This window comes from Protopterus annectens, chromosome 6.part0 (assembly GCF_019279795.1).
Source record: "Protopterus annectens isolate FY-2018-M chromosome 6.part0, PAN1.0, whole genome shotgun sequence".
Taxonomy (NCBI): Eukaryota; Metazoa; Chordata; order Ceratodontiformes; family Protopteridae; genus Protopterus; species Protopterus annectens.
This window is the reverse complement of record NC_056737.1, coordinates 1,993,837,848-1,993,864,158: the sequence shown is the minus strand read 5'-3', so window position 1 is coordinate 1,993,864,158 and position 26,311 is coordinate 1,993,837,848. Positions and strand designations below refer to the sequence as shown.

General features: G+C 37.6%; 1 protein-coding gene across 1 annotated transcript in view; it reads right to left on the bottom strand.

The window, feature by feature from the left end:
• Positions 1–26,311, bottom strand: part of PDE11A (phosphodiesterase 11A) — a 3,012,459-nt gene that overhangs the window by 1,444,513 nt on the left and 1,541,635 nt on the right. Inside the window, exons 7-8 of the mRNA XM_044075310.1 lie at positions 4,311–4,386; positions 1,463–1,530 (exon numbers count right to left, since the gene is read on the bottom strand). Coding sequence (XP_043931245.1) covers positions 1,463–1,530; positions 4,311–4,386 — 144 coding nt within the window. The remainder of the gene's footprint in view (positions 1–1,462; positions 1,531–4,310; positions 4,387–26,311) is intronic.

Below are 26,311 nucleotides of genomic sequence, written 5' to 3'. Positions count from 1 at the left end.
TAATCATACACAGATATTCATTTTCTTTCAAGGTTGTGGGCAAAGTTAATCATAGAATTTTCTCTTTTTTTCTGTGTGATGCAGTCAGTATTACCTTTTCTATTAGGCTCCCTACATAGCGACAGCTTCATACATAAACAATGTATATTGTTTTGCTCATGTTTGGTCTTTAAATTGCTTGCTGCAAATCTATTTACTTTGCAGCTGTTTTTTTTTGTTTCCATAATAAAATATATAGTTACAGGCATACATAGTCACTTCAGGCATTTGTGTGTATTTGTTTAGTGTCTGATTTTCTGTGTGCTTCTAAGTACAGGTGCTCTATCTACTTCAGGTTTTATAACACATGACAACTGCATTTTGTTTTTCCCAATTCTGTGAGTGTAGAGAGATGAAGCCCTGACAGCACGTCAGATGACCTAAATTCAGCTAGTGAATTAGGCACTGGAAGAGCTAGCTGGGGGTGGAAGGGATTCAGTGTCTGAAACTGGCTTGCCCATTCTGGGGTTGAAGGGGGTGCTGATCCTGTTTAGCCATTTACCACCAAGCAAGAAGATGCTTGCAAGCTAATATAATGGCCAGGACTAGCAATGTAAGCTTGGATTTCCCAAGCTGATGATGGTAGGGCTCCATACTGAAATGCTGGCACTTGTAATGCTGAGTGCTGAGACAACAAAAAAAATACTGAAAATTCAGGAGAATACCGAATATCTAACATTGATATTCTCATTTAAACTTTTTTTTGCATGAGTGCAAGCCCCTCACACCCCCTAAACATATACATACTAAGTTTGTGATCACCACAACTTGAAGAAAAGGGTAATATTCCAAGAAATGGCTATTTTGGACTTGTTATATGCAAGTCCACCTTTCTGGCCATTCAGTCTCTGTATTTCAGGATTGACTCATGCAGATCCCGACATTTCAAATTGTTACATGATGGTAGCCCTAATTAGCATATTGGCAGGAGCACCCACATGCTTGGGGAGGGAGACGGAGGCCCCATCTTGACACATGCTGACAGCAGGAGTGTGGATAGGGCCTAAATAGCAATACCTTCATTCCCAGGATGTTAATCAGTGCAGAGACAATATCCATGGCTGCCTGGATGATCACTCCTCTAGTTGGCTCTGATCCCCACACTGGGGACTCCCTTTAGCAAATGATTCAATGGATTCAAGCCCCATACGAGAAACTCAATAAGACATCTGCAAAGAGAAAAAATAGCTTTGAAAAAGCTAATGCACTAGAATTCAGAAAGAAAGAGCATTTTGAAAGTGTCCAGAATGGAAATGCCTTTTTAAACTGTTAATGAAATTATCTGGTGTTTGTATCTGTTGAAGGTTTGCATTTTTAGTATAATACATCATCATGTTTATATTTTCCTTTGTATTCTTATCATCTTGTGCTAGACAAAACCCTTCTTTTAATACTTTGAAAGTTTCTGAGATGCATCACTTACCTCAAATAGTCTCTGATCAGCATCATCAAAAGGTTTGCCATCAAGTCTGTTTAGCACCTGAGCCACTCCTGCAAGCAAAGGTCATGATTATTTAATCTACTGTAAGTGTGCAACCCCATTAGCATTTTATTTATGTATAGCATCACATTAAACCAGTCCTTTGTTGTTGCAACAGAGCAAATCATATCTATTTGTTGTTTTCTTGACAAAAGAAAACTGGAGCACTACACACTAGAGTCTGACACCGCTACTTCTTCCATGTGCTACAACAGTGTGAAGGAACCCTATCTGAGACACAATTAACATTATTAATATTTTGAAATGCAAATGGATCTTGTGCTAGCCTGTAACTATTTAGATGGACTTCACATGGACTTATAATGTGAAATTAAAAACAATGTTTTTTAAATGTTCACAATTAAGTAACAAACAACAGTAAGGCAGGTGAAAATGTAACAGGAAAGTAAGCAGTCATTTGTATTCACAGCATGCAGAAACTACAACAAGCATATATGACATCAAAGAATAATAATGTGCATAGAAATGACTAAATGCTGGTAGGTTTTCAGTATCACGATGAGTGCTGCATGCATTCTTCTTTGCAGTGATCAGGATGAGTCCTGCATGCATTCTTATCTGCAGTAATCAGGATGAGTGCTGCATGCATTCTTATCTGCAGTAATCAGGATGAGTGCTGCATGCATTCTTCTTTGCAGTGATCAGGATGAGTGGTGCATGCATTCTTATTTGCAGTAACCTAAGCAGATTTAAAACCTAAATGTGACTACCAGACTGACTTTATATCTGACTTAATATATTGACCTCTCAAACCTCTTGTATCAAAGGCACATGGGATATATGCAAATGATCCTTATGAACATCAGATGTTTCAGCTATATGGCGATTCTGAATGCCCATGACTTTTTTCTTTTTAAGTCGTTTTAATGGACAATTTCAGGCCAATAAAACCAAACCCCACTAGCTGTGGATATGCATATTTCGGCCTTCTTATGACCTCATCAGCACAGTACAAAAACAGTGTTTGAGTAAGCATAAGAAACACAGGGCTGTTATAAACACTCTGCTTGTTCTGTGCTGATGAGGTCATAACAAGGTCGAAATATGCATATCCACAGCTAGTGGGGGTTTGGCATTATTGGCCTGAAATTGTCCACTAAAACGACTTAAAAAGAAAAAAGTCATGGGCATTCAGAATTGCCATGCAGCTGAAACAACTGATGTTCATAAGGATCATTTGCATATATCCCATGTGCCTCTGAAACAAAAGGTTTGAGAGGTCACTCAGTGGAAGTTCTATTTTGGCTGGAGTTTTCATTTAGTTTTTAATGATTGTTTTTTGTGTGTGACCTTCTCACTCTTTGTTTTAGTTTGTTGGGATATTTTGCTGTCACCCTAATGGTAATGGACATCAGCTGTGTATAACAGCCCTGTGTTTCTTATGCTTAGTCAAACAATCTGCTTATGCTGTGCCAATGAGGTCATAACAAGCCTGAAATATGCTTATCCACAGCTAGTGGGGTTTGGTTTTATTAGCCTGAAATTGCCCATTAAAATGGCTTAAAAGAAAAAAAGTCATGGGCATTCAGAATAGCCATACAGCTGAAACACCTGATGTTCATAAAAGTCATTTGCATATATCCCACGTGCCTCTGATACAAGAGGTTTGAGAGGTCACTCAGTGGAAGTTCTAGTTTGGCTGGAGTTTTCATTTAATTTTTACTGATAAAATTTAGTACAAAATTAATGCTACCAGTCACTGACACCTTTATACCTATTGTTAATATGGAGGATTATGACTGAGCCACTGATCATTACTGCCTTATTGCATGTTTGAGATGTGTAGAGAAGGTCAAAAGGTGAATCTTGGCATCCATGTTGAAAACACATAACAAGGGTCATGACTGATGACCCAATCATAATTTTTTGTATTGCCTGAAGGCTTGCCTGCTCTATGTTCTACCAGTTACATAAAAAAAATGTTTTCCCAGCTTTGAAAGGCAGTAAAGCACTTTGTACTGTCAAACAAACAGCAGTGCACGTCTCAGCTTCTTTGCTTACAAATTATGGGAAAGTCCAAAAATAAGGAGGTGGGCAAAGGATGAAAATCAGGGACAGTTTATAAATATTGCTGTTATTCACTTAAAAAGTTAATAGAACAACATGTTTTGCATCAATTTGCAGTTTTTGAACAAGAGCAATTATGAAACCAATGTATGACATCATTGCCTAACTGTAAGTTTCAGTGATTCATCAGAAAATCAAACATATTTATGAGTAATAAACTTAAGAGACAAACTCAGAGTGTTCTCTGCTGGCAGGTAATATCCACTTTTAGTCCCTAGCACATGTCTTGATTTTAACAGTGCTTAGTGGGTACTTGACAATTGTTAAGCACTGTTATGATCTGGTCTTGCACTAGGGTAGCTGTTAAAAAGTTTATCTTTTTCCCAATATTGGTGTGTAATCTAGGGGCTCCATGGACTACAGTGTTATTTGATACCTCTTTAAACCTCAGTGTTATTACTTATATGAAGTAATTTAGAACAACATTAGACCTGACTGTCACAAATTAAAAGAAAATATTTCTGTAAAAATGCCAAGTATTTATTAATATATGACTGCAACATGAAGACAAATCATTTAAATATGTGCACTGTGCTCGACATTGATGTTTCAGTAGCTGTATTAAAATGCACTGCAAACAATTATATTTTCTATGAAGAAACAGAACAAGAAACAGAACATTGTCTAAAAATGTTAGAATCACTCTAAAATCACAGATGAAAGAAGACTGTAAGTCATTTGTTAAACAACTAAAATAGCTTACCAATTATTTGATGGTTGCTGTTCCATATAGGGACACAGAGTACAGATCGTATGTGGAAGCCTGAAATTTGATCAGCCTAGAATATAAGAACAGCATATACTATTACAAAAGCTGCAGCACTATACTACAGATAATTACTACATCACACGTTTCTACAGTAATATATGCTTATATATTAAGAACCTGATTTGTTGATCTGGGGAAGGGAGGAAGTGATGATACAGTTGTTTGGTTGTTACAAAGAAAGAAAATGCTTTTGAGAGAGGAATATATCCATTAACTGACAAACAGCCTTGGCACAATCACAGTGAGGGTAGCTCTCAATATTATGTGGCTTGGAATATGGACTCACACATGAAAAGGGCATTGCAGGGTCCTGTTGTGATGTGGGTGCTCACATCATAAATCAATGGTGGGGCTGATGGAAAGCATGGGGTAGCATGTCGCTCTTAATCCTGGGGACAATTATGATCTAACGCTGACACACTGATGCCTTGGTCTGAGGAGCTGAAACCAGAACCTTAGTCCATTGAATCTGTGCATGTCCACCTTCCAGACAAATGAAAGAAAGATACAGGCAAGGATCACTAAAAACTTTCATGCTTGCCTTCCTGAATGATACCCCCTCTGAAAAGATCTCTCATGGGATATTGTTCAAAGTTTTACTACCAGGAGAATAAATGGACTTGAAGCAAAAATAACTTGGAACAAATGGATTAATATTTTCTGAATACACCCCACCTTTTATAGAAAAATATTTTTAAGTTACGTAGTCAGTGGCTTTTCTTTCCAAACACACTGATTGGTTAAGGTTTAAGTAAGACCTTTTCATTCTGTAGCAAACAGCATACTTTGCCAATTCAGCCTCCTTGATATCAATCTGTTACAATTGCTTTTATTACAGAGAAAACTCTCAAATACCTGAAACTTAAAACTTGTATCCCCTATTGAGACTTAGATGTTTAGCTAAGCCATTTGTTTCACATTTCCATTTTATTTCTGATAAATGATGTCCAAATCATTCTTTGATTTTTTTATTGTGTTTACAGTACAAAATCATACATTTTTGAAAGACTGCACAAACATTATATAGGCTTAGTTATAATCGAAGCACACAAAACAAACGAAGACTCTCAGAAATAAAGTGCAAAAACAACTTTACTGGTGTCTCCTGGTACCTTGGCTAAAAAGCCTTCAAGGGATAGTTTGTTACACCAAAAGCACACATTATTTATATTAAATCACATTTGTTTTGTGTGTTTTGTTCAACTTTTTTTTTTTTGGTTTGTTATAATCAAAGCAGTCTGCTGTATTCCACATGTACAAACTCATCCATCTTATCTACAGCCTCTACATTTTGCACATATAGCACAAAGATGCATCATTTTCTTTTGACTGTCTATTATGCATTATGAAATCATAATTAATACAGCACAGTGACTGCTTCAAACTTGGGCAACTTTTAAAACAAAATAATAATTTGTCTACCATGTTCTTTTCTTTAGGTCCACCAGTTCTGTTACCCTATCTGTGATCCTCAATATTTGTTTTTTCCCCATCAACCCACCATATTTCTAACGGTTCACTGGAATCCGCCCCCCCCCAGCCCTTGTCTCATTCAACAACCAAATTGAAGAAATTCCACAGCTCTTCCAATTACCTTTTGCTTTCCTCAACTTTCTTTTGAGCTTATACCCGACAATCCTCCTCACTTACTGGCAAGTCTCTCATTTTATTAAAGGTGTCCCACTCACTCTCTCCATCTCTTCTAGTTGATGGGTATCCTGCCCTTCACCAATAAGGATAAAAGTACCACCACTCCCATTTCCTTTCCAGTCCGCGTTTCCAACTTCTCCTAGTTCCTCAAGGAGAAACCTTCCAGGAATTAACCTATTTTCTTTTACAAAGTTATACCTAACACTTTTGTAGTTTCCTTCTTTTGCTGCTTTACCCAGTCACAATCCCAAAACATATACTTCATGACCACTCCTTCCTTAGTACATCAACTGCTATCCATTTTGTATTTATTTATTTACCATTTGTTTACCAGGAAAGCCCGACTGGGTCATAGTCCATTTTCAGAGGAGGCCCAGGGAGAAAAGCTCCAAAGACAAATTAGCAGATTACAAACATTAGACTGAAGTTTTACATAATAGAATTTCATACATAGTATAAATCACAATATTCACATGAACTGATAGGGAATAATTTATACATACAGTAATTCATACTACTACAGTACAAAATGTTCATACAATTCCTAGAATAGATGTCTAGCACAAAGGAAAAGAGGCAGTCTGTTGTAGAGAAAAGTAAGTGAAGGGATGAAGAAGGAAAACATTTCAGTTAGAAGAAAGATAAGTATTGCTAAGGAGGAAGAGGGGAGAAATAGTGATATTAGTAGTGGGGTGAAAGTGGGTAGAGCAGATTTATAACCAGTTAATTGAGGGGAGGGGGTGGTGGGAAAGAAGGATTAAGAGGAAATTAATTCATAATTAGTAGAACATATAAAATAGGTAAGGATAAAATGCATTTGCTGGGTAAAAAGTGGAAGGAAAATAAAATGGGTGGGTGAAATTACTGGGTGCAGAGGAACAGGATAACAAGTCTTAGACAGGGCTACAGCAAGGGCAGAGCCAGTTGTTACACAGATGACTCTTAAGAAGTTTTGTGAAGTGGGTGAGGTTGGTAGTAGTTATAATAGGCTGAAGGATATTGTTCCAAATTTTGGAGATGTAATTAGAGTAGAGAGTCACCCTCACCATTATTGACTTAGATATGTTTAGAAGAGATGTATTTGAGCAGCAAAGGACTCGAGTATTGGTGTAGGGATGGAGCAGATGTTTGAGAGCAGGAGATTTGTCTGGCTCGTGTATCAGTCTGTGGGCAGTAAAGAGTTGGGTCAATGCAAGGTAATGGGGTAGTTCTAAACAGTTAAGTTGCTTTAAGGCTGAGCAGTGGTACGTTCTATGTGGGGAATTGGCTGCAAATGTAGCTATTTTATTGTAGCACATTTCACGTTTTATTAAATCTGTTTTCTTTAAGTTGGTGAGACTAGGGCAAGCATATAGCAGGGTAAAAAGCAGATGGGTTCTGGCAATTGCTTGTCTTGTATTGCTAGTTAGGAATAGTTTGAGTCTGTAAAGTGAGCCTAATTTTATATGTGTCTTTCTGATAGTATGAGCTAGATGTATGTCAAATTTCATTTTATTGTCGATGTGGACACCAAGCAATTTTGTTTGAGTTACAGTATCCATTGAGGTATTGTTGGAGGAGTATATCTGGAACAACGATAAGCATAATTTTAGTTTTACTTGAATTATGAATAAGTTGAGAGTTAATTAACCAAGAGTCTGCATCAAAGAAGGACTGTTGTATTTTACTTCGAGTTGTTGTAGAGTGGGAGCAGCAAAGATTAGTGTACAGTTGTCAGCATACGTAACAATGTTGTTAAGAGGTGTGACAGTATGAAGTTTGTTGTCAAAAATATTGAAAAGTGGAAGACCAAGAACAGAGCCCTGAGGTTCCCCTATGGTGAAAGGCAAAAAAGATTAGAGTTCTTGCTGCCATTTAACATTTTCTTCCTTCATTTTGCAATTTTTATGGGAATAGTTGCCTAGTGGTGGAGAATGCATACTCAATTCTACAGCGTGTGCCACCTCTCCATTATGACACAAACTTTTCAAACTTCTTTCCACTTTTCTTCTTCTTCTTTACTTATCCACATATCTTCTTCCCCCGCTCATCACTTATGGCCACCATACTTGATTAATATCCATTTCCCCCAAAGTGCTATCTTATTATATTTCTCCCTGTGTGAAGTCTGTTAACATCTCTTGCTCCTCATCAGCATACCTTGAATTGATAATGTCCCATTAGGCAAGCCTTCCTCTTTTGCTAGATATTCAATGGCAATAAATCAAATCAACCTGTCCAAAAAAACAAAGCACAGGAGGACTGCGTAAAGCAATATCATTTCTTTTTTTTAAGTGCTTTAGGCCTTTTCTTCACTATGACTTCATCAGAATAAATCACTTGCCCCCATTAAGTACTTAAATATAAGAAAATACAATCACATGATCCCAAACCTTTCAATAACAAAACATTCTGTATAAACAGAAGCACCAATTAAAGTCACTATGAACATAAAAGTTCCTTACATAACCAGAGTCTAATTTTATATATATATATATATATATATATATATATATATATATATATATATATATATATATATATATATATATATAATGTGTGTGTATATAATTAAAAACATTTTCCAATCAGTAAATTAAGTTGTTACAACCTAGCAGCTTTTAATTTAAGAATACTATAAATAGAAGTCATTTCATTCAATCCATGAAACAAAGTTTTTCCAACAACAGCTGCCAGTCAAGTTCCCCATCTTCAAGAATAACTTGCCGGTCACCTCCTTTTAATGTGGGGGTGATACCTTTTCTCAAACAAAAAAGATACATTTATCAAAATATATAGTACAGAGCATTTATATGGCGCATTTTTGCTATCACCCTTATGTATACTTTATAGGTGTTCATAAATACGCCATTTCAAAGGCCTCTCCATCATATCGACATAAAATGACTGGCAAGATCTACAAGTAGACAAGTAGACAACTCCTGAGATGTTAGAATTAAAATTGCCCATGCACTACATTTCTTTTGAATAACTATTTTTTTACCTTATCAACCAAATAAACAAACAATATGAGTATGACCCACATTTATCCATTACAAAAATGATCTGTTTTAAAATTTTTATCTGCTTCTAAAATATTTTTCAAGTTCCTTCCTGAACTTGAAAATTAAATTAATATCACTACCTAGTTTACTTCTTAAATTAACATGAGAACTAATCTGCAATTTCCAGTTTTTAACCAAAATATCTTTGATTTTTTTTTTTTGTTAAAGGGTAAAACCATTGCTTGATCATATTTCACATTCATATGCATATATGTCTTATTTTTCAGCATACCGTCTCTGAGAATAGGTTTAAATGCCAATACCCTTTTACCTAACACTTTATTCTCAATGTTTTCAAGCAGTCCAGCTGGATAACCCTTTTCATATAACAAATTTTTAAGAATGTCTGTTTTATTAAGAAACTTATCTTCATCTGGAATCATCTGAGAAATTCTTTTACCAACGTATACTTCTGTTTATAAGGATGGTAACTGTTAAAAAATAAGTATGAATTAGAAAATGTAGGTTTATGGAAAATAGATGACTCAAACCTCCTATCATTAAGATTGTTATAAACCCTAATATCTAGAAAATTAATATAATAATCCATTTCATATGTGAATTTCAATTCAGTAGTATTATTCATATATTCCATAAAATTGTTAAAATGTTGGAATTCTACATCCCAAATTAAAAATATATCATCCAGGAACCTAGCATAACATTTTATATTTGAATAAAGGTCAGACTTAAATACAAAACTGGTCTCCCAATACCATGTGATGATGTTAACATATATAGGTAGATGTTACATCCACTGTTACACCTTATATTTGTTCAAATATCTTTTTCAAAATAAATAAAGTTGTTAAATAAAACTAATCCTGTAAATAAACTTAAGTTCCTAATATCTCTAGTAGACAACTTATCAAATGTAGTTAATACGTTAATACCGTATTAAACCAATCAAGATCACATCATGTAGTAAAACTGAAAATAATTTTTTCATATCAACGGTTATTAAAACTATCCCATCTCAGCCTTTATATCATGTATTAGTTGTAAAAAGGTCCACAAATCTTTTAAAACATCTGAACTAATCAATGCTGTCAATGTTCTCAATGTTCTGAGTGTTGGTGAACAAAATATATACTATGAAATGTGTTGAAACTATAAAGAGTAGTCCACCTCCTAAAGATCTGATAGCATTCAAATAGAACAACATGACTCACAATTCTTAATAACCAGATATACTTGTGGTTAGCTATCCCAACTACTGAGAAATCTGATCCTCCCTTGTCAGTCTAGTCAATCTATCCATGCAAGTATTATATGTCATTAATCTGCTTAGATACACTCCTCTGCTTTTGTCTGTGACCAGACCTGCCTCTAGGTCATACATTTCGGCTAGAAAGGCACATAAATCATGTAGAGTAGGAAGGAATTTTGACTTCAATATTTTGTTAAGTAATAGTTTTCTCAGCCGACATTAAGATCAAGGTAGCCAGTTTACAATCATGCATGCTGCAATAATGCTTACTAGTCTAACAGAGTAAACATTTCACAAATAATTAGTTTTACCAAATGTCATTAAATGTAATACTAATTATAGGGCCTCTCAGAATTACATGCCTCTATTTCTCTCTCTCTCTCTCTCTCACACACACACACACACACACACATACATGCACTCACATTGTGTAAGGCTTCTAGAACTGTACACAGTCCTCAAGACACAGCTTTACTATAAACTTGTGCTGGAAAGTAACAAGAATTCTTCTCTCAAGTAGAAACCTCTCACAATGAGCCCAAAATTTTGCATCTCTGTGGTACAGCATGTTAAGACAGGAGGGATCAGGAAATTGTGACTGGTGTCAGCCTCCCATTCTAGAAAGAGACACTCCTGCTCACTGCAAAGCTAATAAATGCTGGGGAGGTAGGCATACAGCTTGCAACTTACGGAACATGAAGCCGTGTTTGGCTGCTAAGCTGCATTCATGCAGTAAACTTCATCACACATGTAGAAGCATGGACATTCACTGAGAAGTGTAGCTGCTCCTTGCTTGGAAGATGTTCATGTCAGTCATCAAGCATAGAGTTAGCAGCATAACAAAAATACATTTCAGTAGCACATGATGCACACCCAGTGTCCAGCTGTCACCCATCACCTACATTATCTAGGTAAAAGTGTAGGTTGCTAAAAGGCATTGCCCGCTAACAAAACAGGAGTCCTCTTATAGTGTGCTAGAAGATACATTACTGTTGAGAATGTGAAGGGCCAAAATATGCTAACACAATAGTCACACCTTAGAGCAGTATAGTTTCAGTATGAGCTGCATGACCCCGGCATAATACTACCACTCCGAATGTCGCAGATGCTCATCAATAACCAGACAGCAGAGTCAAATGAAGAATTACTTGGTAACTGATAAATGCTACCAAAAAAATCTTGGTTTGTATAAACATGCAACATCTACTGACATGATGATGTGAAACATGCACAGTGAAAAGCTACATTGTGTAATACCCTGGAGCAGAACATTGTTCCCACTTTAATAATGTTGCATTATAGTGTCAAAACATGAATCATATCAGTGATTACAGCTGCAAAAAAAGCAAGGAAGGAAACAGTGCTGAGCATTCACATATTTATTCTCTGAGAGACAGCTGTGCAATATTCAGTATTGGGATGTAGTTGGTGATTAGCAAATGTGAAATTTCTACTTTCATCTAATCAAACCTGACTAACAGCTTAGGAATACATTTTATGCACCTGTTACTGTACCACACATATAACTTGTGTGTTGTGGCTCAGCCCAAACACTAATCATTGTGCAAATTTTCGTGCTGTATGTGGTACAATCTATACCAGAAGCCCTTAAACTTAACCACAAAATCCAACCTTTAATCCTATATCTAGATTACTCCTGTAACCATAGATAAGCAGTACAATTTTAAACCCAAACTCTGCTCTTACTCCTATACACTTTTGATTTAAGCTCTCATTGAACAGCAGCTCAGTGCAAAATTAATTTTACTGGTACCCTGTGCAGAGGCAGCTGACTGATAAAAATGGAATATGGCACTATGAACAAGCAGGCAAGCAGAGTGTCATATGTACTCAGTATGGCACTATGAACAAACAGGTATGCACAGTGTAATATGTACTCAGTCTGGCACTATGAACAAGCAGGTATGCATAGTATAATATGGACTCAGTATGGCACTATGAACAAGAAGGTATGCACAGTGTAATATGTACTCAGTATGGCACTATGAAAAAGCAGGTACGCAGAGTGTAATATGTACTCAGCCTGGTACTATGAAAAAGCAGGTATGCATAGTATAATATGTACTCAGTATGGAACTACGAACAAGCAGGTATGCACAGTGTAATACGTACTCAGTGTGTTACTATGAACAAGAAGGTATGTAAAGTGTAATATGTACTCAGCATGGCACTATGAACAAGCGGGTACACAAAGTGTAATATGTATTCAGTATGGCACTATGAACAAGCAAGTACGCATAGTGTAATATGTACTCAGTATGGCAGTATGAACAAGCACGTATGCAGAGTGTAATATGGACTCAGTATGACAATATGAACAAGCAGGTACGCACAGTGTAATATGTACTCAGTATGGCACTATGAACAAGCAGGTATGCACAGTGTAATATGTACTCAGTATGGCACTATGAACAAGCAGGTATGCACAGTGTAATATGAACTCAGTATGGCACTATGAACAAGCAGGTATGCAGAATGTAATATGCACTCAGTATGGCACTATGTATAAGCAGGTATGCAGTGTGTGATATGTACTCAGTATGGCACTAGGAATAAGCAGGTATGCAGAGTGTAATATATACTCAGTATGGCACTATGAACAAGCAGGTATGCAGAGTGCAATATGTACTCAGTATGGCACTATGAACAAGCAGGTATGCAGAGTGTAATATGTACTCACTATAGCACTATGAACAAGCAGGTTTGCAGAGTGTAATATGTACTCAGTATGGCAATACGAATAAGCAGGTATGCAGAGAGTAATATGCACTCAGTATGGCACTATGAAAAAGCAGGTATGCACAGGGTAATATGTACTCAGCATTGCACTATGAGAAAGCAGGTATGCACAGTGTAATATGTACTCAGTATGGCACTATGAACAAGCAGGTATGCAGAGTGTAATATGTACTCAGTATGGCACTATGAAGAAGCAGGTATGTACAGTGTAATATGTACTCAGTATGGCACTATTAAAAAACAGGTACGCACAGTGTAATATGTACCCAGTATGGCACTATGAACAAGCAGGTATGCACAGTGCAATATGTACTCAGTATGGCATTATGAACAAGCAGGTATGCACAGTGTAATATTTACTCAGGATGGCACTATGAAAAAGCAGGTATGCACAATGTAATATGTACTCAGTATGGCACTATGAACAAACAGGTAAGCACAGTGTAATATGTACTCAGTATGGCACTATGAACAGGCAGGTAAGCACAGTGTAATATGTACACGGTATGGCACTTTGAACAAGCAGGTATGCATAGTGTAATATGTACTCAGTATGGCACTACGAACAAGCAGGCATGCAGAGTGTAATATGTGCTCAGTATGGCACTATGAATAAGCAGGTATGCACAGTGTAATATGTCCTCAGCATGGCACTATGAACAAGCAGGTATGTACAGTGTAATATGTACTCATTATGGCACTATGAACAAGCAGGTATGCACAGTGTAATATGTACTCAGTATGGCAATATGAACAAACAGGTATGCACAGTGTAATATGTACTCAGGATGGCACTATGAACAAGCAGGTATGCACAGTGTAATATGTACTCAGTATGGCACTATGAACAAGCAGGTATGCACAGTGTAATATGTACTCGGTATGGCAGTATGAAGAAGCAGGTATGCACACTGTAATATGTACTCAGTATGGCACTATGAACAAGCAGGTATGCAGAATGTAATATGTACTCAGTATGGCACTATGAATAAGCAGGTATGCAGTGTGTGATATGTACTCAGTATGGCACAATGAATAAGCAGGTATGCAGAGTGTAATATATACTCAGTATGGCACTATGAACAAGCAGGTATGCAGAGTGTAATATGTACTCAGTATGGCACTATGAACAAGCAGGTATGCAGAGTATAATATGTACTCACTATGGCACTATGAACAAGCAGGTTTGCAGAGTGTAATATGTACTCAGTATGGCAATACGAATAAGCAGGTATGCAGAGGGTAATATGCACTCAGTATGGCACTATGAAAAAGCAGGTATGCACAGGGTAATATGTACTCAGCATTGCACTATGAGAAAGCAGGTATGCAGAGTGTAATATGTACTCAGTATGGCACTATGAACAAGCAGGTATGCACAGAGTAATATGTACTCAGGATGGCACTATGAAAAAGCAGGTATGCACAGTGTAATATGTACTCAGTATGGCACTATGAACAAACAGGTATGCACAGTGTAATATGTACTCGGTATGGCACTATGAGCAAGCAGGTATGCACACTATAATATGTACTCAGTATGGCACTATGAACAAGCAGGTATGTACAGTGTAATATGTACCCAGTATGGCACTATTAAAAAACAGGTATGCACAGTGTAATATGTACTCAGTATGGCACTATAAACAAGCAGGTATGCACAGTGTAATATGTACTCAGTATGGCATTATGAACAAGCAGGTATGCACAGAGTAATATGTACTCAGGATGGCATTATGAAAAAGCAGGTATGCACAGTGCAATATGTACTCAGTATGGCACTATGAATAAACAGGTATGCGCAGTGTAATATGTACTCGGTATGGCACTATGAGCAAGCAGGTATGCACACTATAATATGTACTCAGTATGGCACTATGAACAAGCAGGTAAGCAGAATGTAATATGTACTCAATTTGCCACTATGAATAAGCAGGTATGCAGAGTGTAATATATACTCAGTATGGCACTACTAACAAGCAGGTATGCACAGTGTAATATGTACTCAGTATAGCACTATGAATAAGTAGGTATGCAGAGTGCAATATGTACTCAGTATGGCATTATGAACAAGCAGGTATGCACAGTGTAATATGTACTCAATATGGCACTATGAACAAGCAGGTAAGCACAGTGTAACATGTACTCATTACTGCACTACAAACAAGCAGATACACTCAGTATGGCACTATGAACAAACGTATGCATAGTGTAGTATGTACTCAGTATGGCACTATGAACAAGCAGGTATGCACAGTGTAATATGTACTCAGTATGGCACTATGAACAAGCAGGTATGCAAACTGTAATATGTACTTAGTAAGGAAGTATGAACAAGCAGATATGCACTGTGTAATATGTACTCAGTATGGCACTATGAACAAGCAGGTATGCAAAATATAATATGTACTCAGTATGGCACTATGAACAAGCTGGTATGGCAAGTATAATATGTACTCAGTATGGCACTATGAACAAGCCGGTATGCACAGTGTAATATGTACTTAGTATGGCAGTATGAACAAGCAGGTATGCACAATGTAATATGTACTCAGTATGGCAATACAAACAAGCAGGTATGCAGAGTGTAATATGTACTCAGTATGGCACTATGAACTAGCAGGTATGCAGAGTGTAATATGTACTCAGTATGTCATTATGAACAAGCAGGTATGTATAGTGTAATATGTACTCAGTATGGCAGTATGAACAAGCAAGTATGCACAGTGTAATATGTACTCAGTAAGGCACTACGAACAAGCAGGTACATACAGTTTAATATATACTCAGTATGGCATTATGAATAAGCAGGCATGCAGAGTGTAATATGTACTCAGTATGGCACTATGAACAAGCAGGTATGCAGAGTGTAATATGTACGCTATATGGCACTATGAACAGGCAGGTATGCAGAGTGTACTATGTACTCAGTATGACACTATGAACAAACAGATATGCATAGTGTAATATGTACTCAGTATGGCACTATGAATAAGCAGGTATGCACAGTGTAATATGTAGTCAGTATGGCACTTTGAACAAGCAGGTATGCACAGTGTAATATGCACTCAGCATGGTACTACGAACAGGCAGGTATGCATAGTGTAATATATACTCAGTATGGCACTATCATCAAGCAAATATGGACAGTGTAAAATGTACTCAGTATGGCACTACGAAAGAGCAGGTATGCACAGTGTAAAATGTACTCAATATGGGAGTACGAGCAAGCAGGTATGCACAGAGTAATATGTACTCAATATGGCACTACGAACAAGCAGATATGCATAGTGTAATATGTACTGAATATGGCACTATGAACAAGCAGGTATGCATAGTGTAATATGTACTCAGTATTGGACTATGAACTAGCAGGTACGCAGAGTGTAATATGTACTCAGTATGCCACTATAAACAAGCAGGTATGCATAGTGTAATATGCACTCAGTAGGGCACTATGGTATGCATTGTGTAATATGTAATCTGTGTGGCACTATGAACAAGCAGGTATGCAGAGTGTAATATATACTCAGTATGGCACTATGAACAAGCAAGTATACCGAATGTAATATGTACTCAATATGGCACTATGAATAAGCAGGTATGCGGAGTGTAATATGTAGTCAGTATGGCACTATGAACAGACTGGTATGCAGAGTGTAATATGTACTCAATATGGCACTATGAATAAGCAGATATGCACAGTATAATATGTACTCAGTATGGCACTATGAATAAGCAGGTATGCACAGTGTAATATGTACACAGTATGGCAGTATGAACAAGCAGGTATGCAGAGTGTGATATGTACTCAGTGTGACACTATGAACAAGCAGGTATGCACAGTGTAATATGTACTCTGTATGGCACTGCGAACAATCAGGTATGCACAGTGTAATATGTTCTCAGTATGGCACTATGAACAAGCAGGTATGCACACTGTAAGATGTACTCAGTATGGCACTATGAATAAGCAGGTACGCAGAATGTAATATGTACTCATTTTGGCTAATATGAATAAGCACATATGTGGAGTGTGACGTATACTCAGTATGGCACTATGAACAAGCAGGTATGAGCAGTGTAAAATGTACTCAGTACGGCACTATGAACAGGCAGGTATGTGCAGTATAAGATGTACTCACTATTGCACTATGAACAAGCAGGCATGCACAGTGTAATATGTACTCAGTATGGCACTATGAACAAGCAGGTATGCACAGTGTAATATGTACTCCGTATGGCAGTATGAAGAAGCAGGTATGCACACTGTAATATGTACTCAGTATGGCACTATGAACAAGCAGGTATGCAGAATGTAATATGTACTCAGTATGGCACTATGAATAAGCAGGTATGCAGTGTGTGATATGTACTCAGTATGGCACAATGAATAAGCAGGTATGCAGAGTGTAATGTATACTCAGTATGGCACTATGAACAAGCAGGTATGCAGAGTGTAATATGTACTCAGTATGGCACTATGAACAAGCAGGTATGCAGAGTATAATATGTACTCACTATGGCACTATGAACAAGCAGGTTTGCAGAGTGTAATATGTACTCAGTATGGCAATAAGCAGGTATGCAGAGGGTAATATGCACTCAGTATGGCACTATGAAAAAGCAGGTATGCACAGGGTAATATGTACTCAGCATTGCACTATGAGAAAGCAGGTATGCAGAGTGTAATATGTACTCAGTATGGCACTATGAACAAGCAGGTATGCACAGAGTAATATGTACTCAGGATGGCACTATGAAAAAGCAGGTATGCACAGTGTAATATGTACTCAGTATGGCACTATGAACAAACAGGTATGCACAGTGTAATATGTACTCGGTATGGCACTATGAGCAAGCAGGTATGCACACTATAATATGTACTCAGTATGGCACTATGAACAAGCAGGTATGTACAGTGTAATATGTACCCAGTATGGCACTATTAAAAAACAGGTATGCACAGTGTAATATGTACTCAGTATGGCACTATAAACAAGCAGGTATGCACAGTGTAATATGTACTCAGTATGGCATTATGAACAAGCAGGTATGCACAGAGTAATATGTACTCAGGATGGCATTATGAAAAAGCAGGTATGCACAGTGCAATATGTACTCAGTATGGCACTATGAATAAACAGGTATGCGCAGTGTAATATGTACTCGGTATGGCACTATGAACAAGCAGGTAAGCAGAATGTAATATGTACTCAATTTGCCACTATGAATAAGCAGGTATGCAGAGTGTAATATATACTCAGTATGGCACTACTAACAAGCAGGTATGCACAGTGTAATATGTACTCAGTATAGCACTATGAATAAGTAGGTATGCAGAGTGCAATATGTACTCAGTATGGCATTATGAACAAGCAGGTATGCACAGTGTAATATGTACTCAATATGGCACTATGAACAAGCAGGTAAGCACAGTGTAACATGTACTCATTACTGCACTACAAACAAGCAGATACACTCAGTATGGCACTATGAACAAACGTATGCATAGTGCAGTATGTACTCAGTATGGCACTATGAACAAGCAGGTATGCACAGTGTAATATGTACTCAGTATGGCACTATGAACAAGCAGGTATGCAAACTGTAATATGTACTTAGTAAGGAAGTATGAACAAGCAGATATGCACTGTGTAATATGTACTCAGTATGGCACTATGAACAAGCAGGTATGCAAAATATAATATGTACTCAGTATGGCACTATGAACAAGCTGGTATGGCAAGTATAATATGTACTCAGTATGGCACTATGAACAAGCCGGTATGCACAGTGTAATATGTACTCAGCATGGCACGATGAACAAGCAGATATGGACAGTGTAATATGTACTTAGTATGGCAGTATGAACAAGCAGGTATGCACAATGTAATATGTACTCAGTATGGCAATACAAACAAGCAGGTATGCAGAGTGTAATATGTACTCAGTATGGCACTATTAACTAGCAGGTATGCAGAGTGTAATATGTACTCAGTATGTCATTATGAACAAGCAGGTATGTACAGTGTAATATGTACTCAGTATGGCAGTATGAACAAGCAAGTATGCACAGTGTAATATGTACTCAGTAAGGCACTACGAACAAGCAGGTACATACAGTTTAATATATACTCAGTATGGCATTATGAATAAGCAGGCATGCAGAGTGTAATATGTACTCAGTATGGCACTATGAACAAGCAGGTATGCAGAGTGTAATATGTACGCTATATGGCACTATGAACAGGCAGGTATGCAGAGTGTACTATGTACTCAGTATGACACTATGAACAAACAGATATGCATAGTGTAATATGTACTCAGTATGGCACTATGAATAAGCAGGTATGCACAGTGTAATATGTAGTCAGTATGGCACTTTGAACAAGCAGGTATGCACAGTGTAATATGCACTCAGCATGGTACTACGAACAGGCAGGTATGCATAGTGTAATATATACTCAGTATGGCACTATCATCAAGCAAATATGGACAGTGTAAAATGTACTCAGTATGGCACTACGAAAGAGCAGGTATGCACAGTGTAAAATGTACTCAATATGGGAGTACGAGCAAGCAGGTATGCACAGAGTAATATGTACTCAATATGGCACTCTGAACAAGCAGATATGCATAGTGTAATATGTACTGAATATGGCACTATGAACAAGCAGGTATGCATAGTGTAATATGTACTCAGTATTGGACTATGAACTAGCAGGCATGAGTGTAATATGTACTCAGTATGCCACTATAAACAAGCAGGTATGCATAGTGTAATATGCACTCAGTAGGGCACTATGGTATGCATTGTGTAATATGTAATCTGTGTGGCACTATGAACAAGCAGGTATGCAGAGTGTAATATATACTCAGTATGGCACTATGAACAAGCAAGTATACCGAATGTAATATGTACTCAATATGGCACTATGAATAAGTAGGTATGCGGAGTGTAATATGTAGTCAGTATGGCACTATGAACAGACTGGTATGCAGAGTGTAATATGTACTCAATATGGCACTATGAATAAGCAGATATGCACAGTATAATATGTACTCAGTATGGCACTATGAATAAGCAGGTATGCACAGTGTAATATGTACACAGTATGGCAGTATGAACAAGCAGGTATGCAGAGTGTGATATGTACTCAGTGTGACACTATGAACAAGCAGGTATGCACAGTGTAATATGTACTCTGTATGGCACTGCGAACAATCAGGTATGCACAGTGTAATATGTTCTCAGTATGGCACTATGAACAAGCAGGTATGCACACTGTAAGATGTACTCAGTATGGCACTATGAATAAGCAGGTACGCAGAATGTAATATGTACTCATTTTGGCTAATATGAATAAGCACATATGTGGAGTGTGACGTATACTCAGTATGGCACTATGAACAAGCAGGTATGAGCAGTGTAAAATGTACTCAGTACGGCACTATGAACAGGCAGGTATGTGCAGTATAAGATGTACTCACTATTGCACTATGAACAAGCAGGTATGCAGAATGTAGTATGTACTCAGTATGGCACTATGAAAAAGCAGGTATGCACAGTGTAATATGTACTCAGTATGGCACTATGAACAAGCAGGTATGCAAACTGTAATATGTACTTAGTATGGAAGTATGAATAAGCAGATATGCACAGTGTAATATGTACTCAGTATGGCACTATGAACAAGCAGGTATGTACAGTGTAATATGTACCCAGTATGGCACTATTAAAAAACAGGTATGCACAGTGTAATATGTACTCAGTATGGCACTATAAACAAGCAGGTATGCACAGTGTAATATGTACTCAGTATGGCATTATGAACAAGCAGGTATGCACAGAGTAATATGTACTCAGGATGGCATTATGAAAAAGCAGGTATGCACAGTGTAATATGTACTCAGTATGGCACTATGAACAAACAGGTATGCACAGTGTAATATGTACTCGGTATGGCACTATGAGCAAGCAGGTATGCAAACTATAATATGTACTCAGTATGGCACTATGAACAAGCAGGTAAGCAGAATGTAATATGTACTCAATTTGTCACTATGAATAAGCAGGTATGCAGAGTGTAATATATACTCAGTATGGCACTACTAACAAGCAGGTATGCACAGTGTAATATGTACTCAGTATAGCACTATGAATAAGTAGGTATGCAGAGTGCAATATGTACTCAGTATGGCATTATGAACAAGCAGGTATGCACAGTGTAATATGTACTCAATATGGCACTATGAACAAGCAGGTAAGCACAGTGTAACATGTACTCATTACTGCACTATAAACAAGCAGATACACTCAGTATGGCACTATGAACAAACGTATGCATAGTGTAGTATGTACTCAGTATGGCATTATGAACAAGCAGGTATGTACAGTGTAATATGTACTCAGTATGGCACTATGAACAAGCAGGTATGCAAACTGTAATATGTACTTAGTAAGGAAGTATGAACAAGCAGATATGCACTGTGTAATATGTACTCAGTATGGCACTATGAACAAGCAGGTATGCAAAATATAATATGTACTCAGTATGGCACTATGAACAAGCTGGTATGGCAAGTATAATATGTACTCAGTATGGCACTATGAACAAGCCGGTATGCACAGTGTAATATGTACTCAGCATGGCACGATGAACAAGCAGGTATGGACAGTGTAATATGTACTTAGTATGGCAGTATGAACAAGCAGGTATGCACAATGTAATATGTACTCAGTATGGCAATACAAACAAGCAGGTATGCAGAGTGTAATATGTACTCAGTATGGCACTACGAACTAGCAGGTATGCAGAGTGTAATATGTACTCAGTATGTCATTATGAACAAGCAGGTATGTACAATGTAATATGTACTCAGTATGGCAGTATGAACAAGCAAGTATGCACAGTGTAATATGTACTCAGTAAGGCTCTACGAACAAGCAGGTACATACAGTTTAATATATACTCAGTATGGCATTATGAATAAGCAGGCATGCAGAGTGTAATATGTACTCAGTATGGCACTATGAACAAGCAGGTATGCAGAGTGTAATATGTACGCTATATGGCACTATGAACAGGCAGGTATGCAGAGTGTACTATGTACTCAGTATGACACTATGAACAAACAGATATGCATAGTGTAATATGTACTCAGTATGGCACTGTGAATAAGCAGGTATGCACAGTGTAATATGTACTCAGTATGGCACTTTGAACAAGCAGGTATGCACAGTGTAATATGCACTCAGCATGGTACTACGAACAGGCAGGTATGCATAGTGTAATATATACTCAGTATGGCACTATCAACAAGCAAATATGGACAGTGTAAAATGTACTCAGTATGGCACTACGAAAGAGCAGGTATGCACAGTGTAAAATGTACTCAATATGGGAGTACGAGCAAGCAGGTATGCACAGAGTAATATGTACTCAATATGGCACTACGAACAAGCAGATATGCATAGTGTAATATGTACTGAATATGGCACTATGAACAAGCAGGTATGCATAGTGTAATATGTACTCAGTATTGGACTATGAACTAGCAGGTACGCAGAGTGTAATATGTACTCAGTATGCCACTATAAACAAGCAGGTATGCATAGTGTAATATGCACTCAGTAGGGTACTATGGTATGCATTGTGTAATATGTAATCTGTGTGGCACTATGAACAAGCAGGTATGCAGAGTGTAATATATACTCAGTATGGCACTATGAACAAGCAAGTATACTGAATGTAATATGTACTCAATATGGCACTATGAATAAGCAGGTATGTAGAGTGTAATATGTAGTCAGTATGGCACTATGAACAGACAGGTATGCAGAGTGTAATATCTACTCAATATGGCACTATGAATAAGCAGATATGCACAGTATAATATGTACTCAGTATGGCACTATGAATAAGCAGGTATGCACAGTGTAATATGTACACAGTATGGCAGTATGAACAAGCAGGTATGCAGAGTGTGATATGTACTCAGTGTGACACTATGAACAAGCAGGTATGCACAGTGTAATATGTACTCTGTATGGCACTGCGAACAATCAGGTATGCACAGTGTAATATGTTCTCAGTATGGCACTATGAACAAGCAGGTATGCACACTGTAAGATGTACTCAGTATGGCACTATGAATAAGCAGGTACGCAGAATGTAATATGTACTCATTTTGGCTAATATGAATAAGCACATATGTGGAGTGTGACGTATACTCAGTATGGCACTATGAACAAGCAGGTATGAGCAGTGTAAAATGTACTCAGTACGGCACTATGAACAGGCAGGTATGTGCAGTATAAGATGTACTCACTATTGCACTATGAACAAGCAGGTATGCAGAATGTAGTATGTACTCAGTATGGCACTATGAAAAAGCAGGTATGCACAGTGTAATATGTACACAGTATGGCACTATGAACAAGCAGGTATGCAAACTGTAATATGTACTTAGTATGGAAGTATGAATAAGCAGATATGCACAGTGTAATATGTACTCAGTATGGCACTATGAAGAAGCAGGTATGCAGAGTATAATATGTACTCAGTATGGCACTATGAACAAGCAGGTATGTCCAGTATAATATGTACTCAGTATGGCACTATGAACAAGCAGGTATGCACAGTGTAATATGTCCTCAGCATGGCACTATGAACAAGCAGGTATGGACACTGTAATATGTACTTAGTATAGCAGTATGAACAAGCAGGTATGCACAATGTAATATGTACTCAGTATGGCAATACAAACAAGCAAGTATGCAGAGTCTAATATGTACTCAGTATGGCACTACGAACTAGCAGGTATGCAGAGTGTAATATGTACTCAGTAAGGCACTACGAACAAGCAGGTACATACAGTTTAATGTATACTCAGTATGGCATTATGAATAAGCAGGCATGCAAAGTGTAATATGTACTCAGTATGGAACTATGAACAAGCAGATATGCAGAGTGTAATATGTACACTATATGGGGCTATGAGCAGACAGGTATGCAGAGTGTAATATGCACTCAGTATGACACTATGAACAAACAGATATGCATAGTGTAATACGTGCTCAGTATGGTACTATGAATAAGCACGTATGCACAGTGTAATATGTACTCAGTATGGCACTTTGAACAAGCAGGTATGCACAGTGTAATATGCACTCAGCATGGTACTATGAACAAGCAGGTATGCACAGTGTAATATGTACTCAGCATGGCACTATGAACAAGCAGGTATGGACAGTGTAATATGTACTTAGTATGGCAGTATGAACAAGCAGGTATGCACAATGTAATATGTTCTCAGTAAGGCACTACGAACAAGCAGGTACATACAGTTTAATATATACTCAGTATGGCATTATGAATAAGCAGGCGTGCAGAGTGTAATATGTACTCAGTATGGCACTATGAACAAGCAAGTATGCAGAGTGTAATATGTACACTATATGGCGCTATGAACAGGCAGGTATGCATAGTGTAATATGTACTCAGTATGGCACTATCTACAAGCAAATATGGACAGTCTAAAATGTACTCAGCATGGCACTACGAAAGAACAGGTATGCACAGTGTAAAATGTACTCAATATGGGAGTACAAGCAAGCAGGTATGCACAGAGTAATATGTACTCAATATGGCACTACGAACAGGCAGATATGCATAGTGTAATATGTACTCAATATGGCACAACAAACAAGCAGGTATGCATAGTGTAATATGTACAGAGTATGGCACTATGAACTAGCAGGTACACAGAGTGTAATATGTACTCAGTATGCCACTATAAACAAGCAGGTATGCATAGTGTAATATGCACTCAGTATGGCACTATGGTATGCATTGTGTAATATGTACTCTGTGTGGCACTATGAACAAGCAGGTAGGCAGAGTATAATATGTACTCAGTATGGCACTATGAGCAAGCAGGTATGCCGAATGTAATATGTACTCAATATGGCACTATGAATAAGCAGGTATGCGGAGTGTAATATGTACTCAGTATAACACTATGAACAAGCAGGTATGCACAGTGTAATATGTACTCTGTATGGCACTGCGAACAAGCAGGTATGCACAGTGTAATATGTTCTCAGTATGGCACTATGAACAAGCAGGTATGCACACTGTAAGATGTACTCAGTATGGCACTATGAATAAGCAGGTATGCAGAGTGTAATATGTAGTCAGTATGGCACTATGAACAGACAGGTATGCAGAGTGTAATATCTACTCAATATGGCACTATGAATAAGCAGATATGCACAGTATAATATGTACTCAGTATGGCACTATGAATAAGCAGGTATGCACAGTGTAATATGTACACAGTATGGCAGTATGAACAAGCAGGTATGCAGAATGTAATATGTACTCAATTTGGCTAATATGAATAAGCATGTATGTGGAGTATGATGTATACTCAGTATGGCACTATGAACAAGCAGGTATGAGCAGTGTAAAATGTACTCAGTACGGCACTATGAACAGGCAGGTATGTGCAGTATAAGATGTACTCAGTATAGCACTATGAACAAGCAGGTATGCAGAATGTAGTATGTACTCAGTATGGCACTATGAAAAAGCAGGTATGCACAGTGTAATATGTACTCAGTATGGCACTATGAACAAGCAGGTATTCAGAGTGTGATATGTACTCAGTATGACACTACGGACAAGCAGGTATGCACAGTGTAATATGTACTCAGTATGGCACTATGAACAGGCAAGTATGTGCAGTGTAATATGTACTCAGTATAACACTATGAACAAGCAGGTATGCACAGTTTAATATGTACTCTGTATGGCACTGCGAACAAGCAGGTATGCACAGTGTAATATGTTCTCAGTATGGCACTATGAGCAAGCATGTATACACAGTGTAATATGTACTCAGTATAGCGCTATGAACAAGCAGGTATGCACACTGTAAGATGTACTCAGTATGGCACTATGAACAAGCAGGTATGCAGAATGTAATATGTACTCAATTTGGCTAATATGAATAAGCAGGTATGTGGAGTATGATATATACTCTGTATGGGAATATGAACAAGCAGGTATGAGCAGTGTAAAATGTACTCAGTACAGCACTATGAACAGGCAGGTATGTGCAGTGTAAGATGTACTCAGTGTAACACTCTGAACAAGCAGGTATTTAGAATGTACTATGTACTCAGTATGGCACTATGAAAAAGCAGGTATGCACATTGCAATATGTACTCAATATGGCACTAAGAACAAGCAGGTATGCAC